Raw genomic sequence first — 12841 nt, forward strand, 5'->3', positions numbered from 1 at the left:
ACCCAGAAGTTCTCTCTCCAGCAGTTGTTGTTTGAGTATGTACAGACTATTTTTGCTTGTCATTATTCCCTAAACAATACAGTATAACAACTATTTACATTGCATTTACATTGCATTAGGTATTATAAGTAATCTAGAAACGACTTAAAAGTACAGACAGTCCCCGGGTTACGAATGAGTTCCTTTCCTGAGTCCGTCTTTAAGTCAGATTTGAAGTCGGAACAGGTACATCCGGTATTATTTAGCGTCAGTTAGTCAAACATTTTTCTTAGTATATAGTACATATTTTACCATTCTATGCATATAAAACACTTAAGAAACATACGTATTTCAATAATTAAATCACTGCATCGCTTAGTAATAATTGTGGCTTTAATCGGGGAAGGGCCTTTCACATGCTCCATTAAAACTGTTCTGATCATTGACCAACTGTAACCTAATGCTTTTCCAATGACCGATGGTGTTTCACCTCTTTCCAATCACTTTATTACTTCCACCTTATTTTCAATCGTGATTGTGATTATTTTCATGAACAGAAACACTGCGGATTCAGAGCTGCACCATCAAGTCCTAAAGACCACTTCAGTGAGCCAGGTTAAAAAAGGGACTCGAGTATCCATGATTTTTGGTATCCGCAGGGGGTCTCGGAACCAATCCCCCGTGTATAAGGAGGGCCGACTGTACCCATAGCTGTGATTGTGTATTTCAGTTGTAGTAGTCCTAAACAGAAACATTTGATAATTCCCATCGGAGCTGCATGCAAAGAATCACCACTTATCTTCACCATCTTGTCTCAGACTTGTATCATCTTGTTTCACAAACAAAATAAGATGAAAGGATCTTAATTTGCCCTGTATAATTCTATGATTTTCGTCAGCAAAGATAATGGTAGAATTTGGATAAAGGTCAAACCGCACAACCCCATCTACACCGGTGGTGCGCAGGTGGAACAGGTCAAAGGCTTTAAGTTCCTTGGGATGAATATCACAAATGACCTGCCTTGGTCTAACCAAGCAGAGTCCACTGCCAAGAAGGCCCACCAGCGCCTTCACTTCCTGAGAAAGCTGAAGAAATTTGGCCTGTCCCCTAAACCCTCACTAATTTTCATAGATGCGTCATAGAAAGCATTCTTCTGGGGTGCATCACAACCTGGTATGGAAATTGTCCTGTCCAAGACCGAAAGAAGCTGCAGAAGATCGTGAACATAGCCCAGCACATCACACAAGCCAATCTTCCATTCTTGGACTCACTTTACACCACATGCTGTCGGAGCAGTGCTGCCAGGATTATCAAGGACATGACCCACCCAGCCAACAACATTTTTGGCCCTCCTCCCTCCGGGAGGAGGTTCAGGAGCTTGAAGATTCGTATGGCCAGATTTGGGAACAGCTTCTTTCCAACTGTGATAAGACTGCTGAACAGATCCTAACCCGAATCTGGGCAATACCTTCCAAATACCTGGACATGACTTGCACTACCCTACTTTCCCTTTTCTATTTTTCAATTATGATTTATAATTTAAATTTTTATGTATTTATTTCAATTTGTACTTCAGGGAGCACAAAGCGCGGTATCAAATATCACTGTGATGATTATACGCTCTAGTATCAATTGTTTGGAGACAATAAAGTAAAAGTAAATATATGTCAAACCCCAATTTCAGTAAGATAGAACACCAGTAAGGATGATTATAACAGAAAGAATATCCTTTCTAGGCCAAGTCCAAACGGGTTAATGGGGCACACACCAGCACATTATTTTTCTCTAACTGTGAAATGTGTGCTAATGGCAAAGTTCCATAAATATATGAACAAAATAAGAAAAACAGACAAAGTGGTAACAGGTGACAATGGCTTGTGCTATCATAGATAGAAACATAGAAAACCTACAACACAATACAGGCCCTTCGGCCCACAATGCTGTGCTGAGCATGTACTTACTTTAGAAATTACCTAGGGTTACCCATAGCCCTCTATTTTTCTATTATGTACCTACCCAAAAGTCTTTTAAAAGACCCTATTGCATCCGCCTCCACCACCATTGCCGGCAGCCCATTCCACGCACTCACCACTCTGCTTAAAAAAACTTACCACTGACATCTCCTCTGTACCTACTTCCAAGCACCGTAAAACTGTGCCCTCTCTTGTTAGCCATTTCAGCCCTGGGAAAAAGCCTCTGACTATCCACACGATCAATGCCTCTCGTTATCTTATACACCTCTATCAGGTCACCTCTCATCCTCCTCCACTCAAAGGAGAAAAGGCCGGGTTCACTCAACCTATTCTCATAAGGCATGCTCCCCAATCCTTGTAAATCTCCTCTGCACCCTTTCTATGGTTTCCACATCCCTCCTGTAGTGAAGTGACCAGAACTGAGCACAGTACTGCTCCAAGTGGGGTCTGACCAGTGTCCTATTTAGTTGCAGTATTACCGCTCGACTCTTAAACTCAATGAAGGCCAATACACCGTAAGCCTTCTTAAGCACAGAGTCAACCTCTGCAGCAGCTTTGAGTGTACTATGGACTCAGACCCCAAGATCCCTTTGATCCTCCGCACTGACAAGAGTCTTACCATTAATACTATATTCCGCCATATTTGACCTACCAAAATGACCCAGCTCACACTTATCTGGATTGAACTCCATCTGCCACTTCTCAGCCCAGTTTTGCATCCTATTAATGTCCCACTGTAACCTCTCACAGCCCTCCATACTATCTACAACACCTCCAACCTTTGTGTCATCAGCAAATTTACTAACCCATCCCTCCACTTCCTCATCCAGGTCATTTATAAAAATCACGAAGAGAAGGGGTCCCAGAACACACCCCTGTGGCACACCACTGGTCACCAACTTCCATGCAGAATATGACCCATCTACAACCACTCTTTGCCTTCTGTGGGCAAGCCAATTCTGGATCCACAAAGCAAGGCCCCTTTGAATCCCATGCCTCCTTACTTTCTCAATAAGCCTTGCATGGGGTATCTTATCAAATGCTTTGCTGAAATCCATATACACTGCATCTACTGCTCTACCGCCATCAATGTGTTTAGTCACATCCTTAAAAAATTCAATCAGGCTCATAAGGCACAACTTGCCTTTGACAAAGCCATGCTGACTATCCCTAATTATATTATGCCTCTCCAAATGTTCATAAATCCTGCCTCTGAGGATCTTTTCTACCAACTTACCAACCACTGAAGTAAGATTCACTGGTCTATAATTTCCTGGGCTATCTTAACTCCCTTTCTTGAACAAGGGAACATCTGCAACTCTCCAGTTCTCCAGAACCTCTCCCATCCCCAATGATGCAAAGATCATTCCCAGAGGCTTAGCAATCTCCTCCCTCATCTCCCACAGTAGCCTGGGGTACATCTCATCCAGTCCCAGCGACTTATCCAACTTGATGCTTTCCAAATATAGAAAATTTAATAGTGTCCAGAAGGCTGCAACATGCCTAGATGAAAAGTGAAGTGTTGTTACTCAAGCTTGAACTGGACTTCATTATAACAGAACAGGAGGCCTCAAATGACAAGGTCAAAGTGAAAAAGTGGAAGGCATCTGGAAGCACAGTGTCAATTCACAGACCAACATTTTTTATAAAGGATCATCATAACTTAGCTGCTTACGTATTCTATGTCTTTATTTATGAGGCATTTGTGCTTTATAAACTGTTGTTAGAAACATGGCAGGGGGATAGGAACCAGTATGATAGAGCTGAAGATGAGCCAGCAAGTTACAAGTAGATGATGGATGTAACATGAATGCAAGGAAGTCAAGCCAATGATTCGGTACAAATGCAGTCAGAGCAAAGAGTTAAATCATACCACAGAGTTAAAATTTAGAAGGGCGAGAAATGCAGGATTGTAGGTGCTGTATTTAAATGTGCGTAGCATTCTGAATAAGGTGGATGAACTCATGGCACAATTAGAGATTGGTCGGTATAACGTTGTGAGCATCACAGAGTCGTGTCTGAAAGAAGGCCATAGTAACATGAATGTATACTGCATACTTGTAACAAAAGAACAGGCAGGAAGGCATAGGCGGTGGTGTGGCTCTGTTGGTAAGAGATGGAATTAAATCTTTAGAAAGAGATGACATAGGATCAGAGAATGTTGAATCTTTGTGGGTGGTTAAGAAACTGCAAGGTGAAAAAAAACCATTATGGGAATCATATACATGCCTCCAAGTAGTAGCCAAGATGTGGGGTTGAGATTACAGAGAGCTGGAAAAGGCATGTAATAAGGGTAATGACATAAATGTAATGGGGAACTTCAACATGGAAGGGTATTGGTTAAATCAGGTTGGTGTCAGATCGCAAATGAAATGGCTTTTTAGAACAGCTTGTGCTTGAGCCAACTCAGGAAAGGCTATCTTAGACTATGTAATAACCCAAACCTTATTAGGGAGCTTAATGTAAAGGAACACCTTGGTGACAGTGATCTTAATATGATTGAATTCATACTGCAATTTGAGAGGGAGAAGCCCAAGTCACATGTATCAGCATCACAATGGAATAAAGGGAATTACAGAGGCATGAAAGAAGAGCTTGCTCAGATGGATTGCAGGAGGATACTGGCAGGGATGACAGCAGGGCATACATGGCTGAAGTTAATGGGAATAGTTCACAAGGTGCAGTATAGATATGTCCCACAAAAGTAGTAGTTCTCAAATGCCAAAGGTAGGCAACTGTGGCTGACAAAGGAAGTTAGGAACTTCACAAAAGCCAAGGAAAGGGCATAAAAGGTAGCAAAAGTAAGTTATTAAGTTAGATGATTGGGAAGCTTTTTTTTAAAAATCCAACAAAAGGCAACTAAAAAAGCTATAAGGGGAAAGATGAAATACGAGGACAAACTAGCTAATAATATAAAGTTGGATACTGAAAGTATTTTTCCATTATATATAGAGTAACAGGGAAGAGAGAGTTGATATTGGACCACTGGAAAATAACATTGGTGAGGAAGTAATGGGGGACAAAGAAATGGCAGATGTACTTAATGGGTACTCTGCTTCCATCTTCACTGTGGAAGACACTAGCAATGCGCCAGTGGTCTGTGAGTGTCAGGATCTAGAAGTGAGTGCCATTGCTATTACAAGGGATATAGTACCAGGCAAGCTCAAAGATCTTAATGTAAATAAGTCATCTGGAGCATATGGACTACATCTCAGAGTCCTGAGAGGGGTTACTGAAGAGATAACAGATGCATTTGTCATGATTTTCCAAGAATCACTTCATTCTGGCATGATCCCAGATTGCAAATATCACTTCACTCTTTAAGGGAGGAAGACAAAAGAAGGGAAATTATAGGCCTGTTAGCCTAATCTCAGTGGTTGGGAAAGTATTGGAGTCTATTAAGGATGAGGTTTCAGGGTACTTGGAGACTAATGATAAAATAAGTCAAAGTCAGCATGGTTTCTTTATAGAGAAATATTGCCTGACAAATATGCTGGATTCTTCGAGGAAGTATCAAGCAGGATGGACAAAGGAAAGGCAGTGGATGTCATTTACATGGATCTTCAGAAGGCATTTGATAAGGTGCCACACATGAGGTTGCTTAACAAGATAAAATCCTCTAGTGTTTCAGGAAAGATACAGACATAGATAGAGGAATGGCTGACAGGCAGGAGGCTGTGAGTGGGAATAAAAAGGACCTTTTCTGGTTGGCTGCCAGTGACTAGTAGTGTTCCTCAGGGGTTAGTATTGGGACTGCTACTTTTTACATCATTTGTCAATGATTTGGATAATAGAATTGATGGCTTTGTGGCAAATGCAGATGATACAAAGATGGTGGAGGGATAGGTAGTGCTGAGGGAGCAATGCGAATTGGAAGAATGGATATACAAATTGGAAGAACGGATAAAAATGTTGCAGATGGAATACAGTGCTGGGAAATGTATGATAATGCATTTTAGTAAAAGGAACAATAGTGCAGACTATTATATGAATGGGGAGAAGGTTCAAACATCAGAGGTGCAGAGAGACTTGGGAGTCACCTTCAAGACTCCCAGTAGGTTAACTTACAGGTTGAGTCTATGATAAAGAAGGCAAATGCAATGTTGGCATTTATTTCAAGGGGAATAAAATAAAAGCAAGGAGATAATGCAGACCTTTAAAGGACACTAGTCAGGCCACACTTGAAGTATTGTCAACAGTTTTGGGCCCCGTATCTCAGACAGGTCAGCACAGCAGACTCGATGGGTGTATGGCCTAATTTTAGACCATTATGGTCTAAAACATTGTCAGTTTTATAGACTTATACACATCTATACCCATGTCTCTCTTTGTTCTGCATGTCCTTTAAAGATGAACATCATCCTTGAGTGGAAAGGATCTGACAAAATTTTGGACTGAATCTCTTTGGCAGGACAGAAAAGGAAACATGGACTGCATGAAGTGTGGTGAGACAGAGTCATAGGAAATTGGTACACAGTGGAGGGATGAAGGATGACGGGCAGATGGATACCATCTCATATTTATTTCTAACATCTGAAACCACATGGTCATAACAGTCTGTTTGAACTTCCCTTCAACCTTAACCATCCATCACCTCCCCTCATAAAAAAGCCTTTGAAGTTCTCCTCAGTAATATCAAAATGATGGCAAGTGTTGAACAGGGGTGACAAAGTAATTACCTGAATTTGCCACCTGCATTTATGCACAGCTTCCAGCAAATGCACTGTCATGTCAATGAGCTACCGCAGCGGTCTACTTGCAAACTAAACTCTATTACACATGCAAGACACACAAGAATACTGAATTAGACTCAACTGTTAAAGGCCCTCTTCAGTGTTAGGTAAAAAGGACTGACCCTGTCGGCACTGGTGTCAGAGACCAAAAAAGCCTTCTCCCAGCAAGTAGATGCTTTATTTCATTGTCAAAGCTCGTCTCCACGTAGCCAACCATCACAATTTGCTAGTTGTCCTTCAGACACTTCTTTCCTATCTACCCTTAATCCCATTTACCTACCAACCCTCAATCCCATTTACCTACCAACTCTGCCTGCCATGATCCTCACCCCCAAATCACTTCCTCATTACAGAAACATATTTAGCACTCTGAGCTTCATGCACAGTAGACAATTAGGACTTCCCTTTTAGCAGGAAATCAGTGGTCTGTGGGCTACAGTTTCAGGATCATCGGGTAATGTTTCAGCAGCACGGGCTGCAGGCAATATAACTACCAGAGGAAAAGCAACGACAAAATATGATACTGGCAGTCATTATGTATAAACAAACATTCAATAATTTTAGCTTCAAACAAGTGTTCCTTTGTAAAATAGAAATAATGAGTTAGCAATTGTACTATCAGGAGACAAGATAAATTAAAAAGTACATTTGTAAAAGTTATGAGAAGCAGCTTTAGCAAGGAATGCGATGCAATGGTTCTAGAAAACAGTTAACAGTTATTGCTGTTGAAATTATTTGAAGTTTCAAGTAGTGGTAATAATAGATCAAGAAGACTGTTTAAAGGAATGTTTAACATTGCCAATCATGTAAATTAACTTCCTATTGCTTTAAAATATTTAAAAATTTAGATAAACACTCAAGTTCCATGCAGCAACAATCTTCAGGTCATGCCACTCAGGGACTAGTGCTTATATAATTTTTGTGACTGTATGTGCTGTGTGTGACTGTATGTACTGAGTTGTTGAGGAACACTGTTTCGTTTAGCTGAATGTGTACAGTTGAATGACAATGAAACTTGAGTCATGAAATTAGAAGAAAAAAATCAAAATACAACCACTTTAATTATAGGTTCAACTGGGATTGAAATAAACAAATAAACAAATGTGCAGTACCTTGATGTTGTTCCCTGCTAAGTTAAGCCATTCTAGATGGATCAAGTCCTTGAGACCTTCAATATTTCCAATGCTGTTATTAGGCAAATTTAAAACTCGCAAATTGACAAGCTTTGCTATACCAATCATCCGGACTAGACGATTGTTAGCTGCAGATAACTGCAAGAAGAACCAAAAGCAATTAGTTCATTATTTGTAAACAAGGATTTGAATTAACCACAATATAGCAGAGTTTCATTGATATTTTACTTTTTCATCTAATCAAAATTAAACATGTTTCAAATACTACTTTCTGTGAATAGCAACAGATCTAATTGATAGTTAGTCCACCAGCTTCTCCATGTGACAGACACAGTTAAGGGATAATATATCTTTTAATCTGCTAATACTCTAAATGCAAAGTTGTTAGCTGTTAATATCCATTTACTCTTACAAAGACTCTTATAAATTAGTACCTAGCAGATGAATTGCTTCTTACAGTACAAAGGACCTCTGATTTTGGCATGCTGCACACACACTAAAATAACTTGCACATTTAACCCATGTAATACAGCAAAATATCCCAAACAAGAATAAAACTATGAGAATTTAAAACAAATCGTACAATCAGGTAATTGAAAGCTTGATTAAATAGTTAAATGACCCAAAACAATGATAATGCCTTTTCTAGAAACTTCCAAAGAGAAGAACTACCATTTTAACACCTACTTGCACTAAATCGCTGCATTTTTCCACATTTTCCAATTTAGTCAGTTGGTTCTTGTCCAAAATTAAGGTGAAAATATTTGCTGGACATAGGGAAGCTGTATCAAAATGCTGCAATCCCATCTCTGATAAGTCAACCACACAACCTTAAAAATAATTGTAAAGATTAACATCAGCACCTGTTTCCTAAAATATAGTACATTTTAATCATTTACAGCTGTTTCTTTTTAAATGAAATTGTATGGTTATATCATAGCAAGGCACATAACCAAACAGAATTTTATTGAAATTCAAATACATACAATGTTTGTGAAAATAATCACAGGTTTAAAAATATAATACTATTAATACATTTGCTATTGCTTGGTGCTGATGCATTTTTGCTGAAACAGATGAGGGGAAGTTGATGCTTTGCTGCTGCTAGAGGGGGAGAGGATGTCTGCAAAGACTAAGAATTTCAGTTTGCATACTATATACATTCTCTGATAATAAACTGAACCACGTAAACCATGTAAATATAATGGCATAATATGCCTTATTCAAGGGCATTCTGTTAGTTCCCTATTAGGTCAACCAAAACTAAACATCACCTGGTCAGGCTAGCAAACACTTGAAGAGGCAAAGTTGAGCTTACTGTCATGTGCACAAGTACATGTATTCACAGGAGCAAACAAAGACTTATTTGCAGCAGAAGTATAGGCACATAGCATCAGATCCTCAGCATCGACAAGAAAAACATAAATTATACAAATATAAACAAGAAATCCTGGAAAACAACTCATTAATTGAAAGATCTGAGTAGATCAACATGGTGGGGCAGGGCTGGAAAAGAATATGTATAGCAGAATATCTAAAGCAGTTATTGTGTATAACATATCTGAAACATCAGAATTTGTGAAAGGCTCATAGAGGTACAAAAGAACACATTTTAACAAACTTCTGAGAGGTGGTGCTTTGAAGCCACATGTTTAATAGAAACACCATGGGATCTGGCAAACTTCATGACTAGTTCACATGTAACAAGTAAACAAGATTGAAACAAACAAGAGAAGATCAGCCGATGCTGGAAATCCAAAGCAACACACACAAAATACTCGAGGAACTCAGCAGGCCAAGCAGCATCTATGGAAAAGAATAAACTGTCAAGGTTTCGGGCCAAGACCCTACAGCAGGACAAGAGGGAAATATAGCTGCAATGCCTTACATAAAGGTCATATTTAACAATAAATTGATTGCATATGCAAGATTTATGAAAGATTTTAGATTTAGAAGTATATCTCAATTTTCAGACAAATGTTAGGAGGAAAATATAAAATAATGATGAAACTATTAGTCAGGCTGCAGTTCAGAACTTTAAAGCCATTGATAAGACATGCTTATTGATAAGACATGTAGATTTGCTAGGAAAGGAAACAATAGAGATACAGAGAAGCCTGATAATTCAGTACCACAGTGTGTAAGTATATTAGGGACAAAAAAGTATTCGACTGCACAAGAACATGGAACATTGACATTAGTTAGTACTGCTCAAGCTAACTTCTAGCACATGTTTTGTGTAGTCTCCTTATATGGAGTCAAATGTCAATGGCTCTGTAGTTCAGCAAAATCAGAAATTTGACAGATTAGGTAATCAGGCAAATCAATGACAAAAACCTCAAAGGACAGATGGATATGTACACTTTGGACTGTGATCCTGAGTAGATGATTAGACAGCAGCAAATGTACAATTTTAAAACACAATAAGCTGCAGTGAAAAAAAAATAAATGAGAACTTAAGTTTTACAGTTTTGATCTATGAAAGGCTGGATTATAAAAGTACCTAAAATTAGATTGCATTCAGAGACTGACCTAGACATATGAATGTCCCCTATGAATCTCCTGTTGCATCGGCCATTCTGACTTTCCTCCCATCACTTTTAACAACCTCCTTAAAAAACACCATTGTTGTCTCTGGAACAATTCTACCTACTTTCTTTCAAAGCTTCCAAAACAATGGCCACACACATTGCATTGAACAAGCAGATTTTCTGGACTACTGGATGTTCTTATTGTGTTAATACCGGAATACACTTCTAATTACCTTGCTTTTTTGATGTTACTCAGTACAATAAATTTTGAAATATACCCATTAAATTTAAAGAGAACCTGGGAACTGGGGCCTAAGGCAAGCTGGCAAGAAGCATTGCAAATATTACCTGATGATCCAAATGGTGAATTATTGGTATTTCAAAACACTGGGTAGAAGGTTAGCACAGTTTCATTACATTTGGCTCTCTCCCAAATATCTGCCCTCCACCCCCACCAATTCTGCTCTGCAGTAACTAACACAGCTTTCATTATATTACAATATCATACTTGGTTTCAGCATTTCGCCCAGATCAGACTTTCAAGTGCAAGTATATGCTGCCTTTCAGAAGACATCAAAACCAGTTTTCCATTTTGTTGGGGGGGGGGGGGGGGGAGTGGACAATAAGAGAAAACAGGAAGATCCAGGTCATTACTCAATTGCTCAGTCAAAATTGCTAAACAAATAACAGTTAAAAAAACATAAAGAGTTAGAATTGAATATTTTAAAATTATATTATAATTTAACTTCCTCTTCATTTTACTGGCAACTCATTTCTCCAATTAGAACAAGAACTGCAATTACCACAGGATTCTGCAATTTGGAGGCTAGAAAAGATGTCATCCAGAAAGGTTTAAAATGTTTTGACCTATATCATCCAATAGAAGTAGTGTGACTCGAGAATTTTCTGTTTTATTTTAGGTTTCCAGTATCTGCTGCTGTTTTTACCAATTGTTTTCAAAATAGAATTGTATTTTAAATTCTTAATGCTTTTTATTAAAAACACAGATTTTAGTTCATTGGGAGCTTGATGGGGTTTTTTTACATCACAAATGATGCTTACAAGTTTCTTTAGTTTTTTTTTTAAGTGAAGATTTCTTTAGTGGAGAGCATTCTGGTTGTATCCTCCAATGCACAGGATCACCCGAAACCACTAGAATTATAGACTTAGCCAGCTCCATCACAGGCACAACCCTCCCCACCATTGGGAGCACCTGCAAGAGATGGTGCCTCAAAAAAGTGGCACACATCATTAAAGGCCTTCTGTATCCAGGACCTGCCCTCTTCCCTTTTCTACCATCAGGAACAAAGTACAGAAGCCTGAAGATCCAACTTAACAATTTAAGAACAGCTTCCTCCCCTCCACCGTCCAATTTTTCAAGAGCCTGTGAACATGAACACTACTTCATTATTGCTTTTTAAATTATTTGTTTAATTTTGCGATTTATAGTTTTATGACTTTGCACTGTACTGCTATTGCAAAACAACAAATTTAATGGCATAGGTTAGAGATAAGTCTAATTCTGAAGTTTTCAGAAAAATTCCTAACATTAATTCCAACATACATGCATTTTAGGTAATTATACTCCAAATCTGGAATAGAAATTTTAGTTTCTCTTTTTACAGATGTTACCCAATTTACTGAGTATACCCAGTATTTTCTGCTCTTATTTCAGATTTTCAAGATCAGGAGTTCTTTCCCCTACCAAATTTGAAATGAACATCTGTAAATGTTGCAAATCCAAAAAATATAGACTAAGCAGCATTTGTGTAAAGAGAAAAAAAGTTAACGTTTCAGATCATCAATTCTGACGAACGGTCTCAGAAATTAAATGTTAAATGTTCCACAATATCATCTGACATGCTGATGTATTCCAACACTTTCTGTATTTATATCTATCATTTTTTTTGCGTTCATTACTCGCCTTAAAAATTAGAGTATCAAACAAACAAAAGAAAAAGCACTGGGATCGTGCAACATTGTCTATAAAGAAATTATCAAAGAAATAATAGTGGCTTAAGTATTGTGCTTGTTATACCCTGGTAGTTGTAGTCATAAGTTTTCACCATTCCCTTCACATCAGCGCAATTGGATAGTCAGACAACTACAATACCCAAACTCCAACGGGTACAAATACGCATAATACTAGGCCAGCAAAGCGTGCATCACCGTTATCCACTCACTACATCGAATCAATAACAGATAAATTATGCTTCTACACAAAATACCGTCTTGTAAATTCAACAAAAACGTAATGCGTCCATTAGTTTTCAAATAAACCCTTACTTTCCAACGCTTTAACTGTCATCTCAAACGCTTCTTCCTTCCCAACCGCCATCACCCAACTTCCCGCTTGGTGAACGCCAAGCAACCGCTGTATCAGCTGATTGGCTACTTTAATTATACAAACAAAAATTTAAGTCGTATTCTCAAAGAAAATAATGCAAGTGTCCCTTCCAAAATATCTGAGAAGGATCGAATTTCTAAGTAAA

The 12841-nt window shown here is 38.5% G+C and overlaps 1 protein-coding gene across 4 annotated transcripts in view; it reads right to left on the reverse strand.

Annotated features, from left to right (window-relative positions):
* Window positions 1-12841, reverse strand: part of cep97 (centrosomal protein 97) — a 92080-nt gene that overhangs the window by 46862 nt on the left and 32377 nt on the right. For 2 of the 4 annotated variants that reach the window (XM_059968554.1, XM_059968556.1), the window contains exons 2-3: window positions 8506-8648; window positions 7798-7956 (exon numbers count right to left, since the gene is read on the reverse strand). In XM_059968554.1, coding sequence (XP_059824537.1) covers window positions 7798-7956; window positions 8506-8625 — 279 coding nt within the window. In that variant the 5' untranslated portion in view covers window positions 8626-8648. Of the gene's footprint in view, window positions 1-7797; window positions 7957-8505; window positions 8649-10857; window positions 10913-12635; window positions 12838-12841 lie in introns of those variants that run through there. The other 2 variants (XM_059968552.1, XM_059968553.1) reach the window with 2 other exon arrangements.

The sequence above is a fragment of the Hypanus sabinus genome, chromosome 4 (genome assembly GCF_030144855.1).
Source record: "Hypanus sabinus isolate sHypSab1 chromosome 4, sHypSab1.hap1, whole genome shotgun sequence".
NCBI lineage: Eukaryota > Metazoa > Chordata > Chondrichthyes > Myliobatiformes > Dasyatidae > Hypanus > Hypanus sabinus.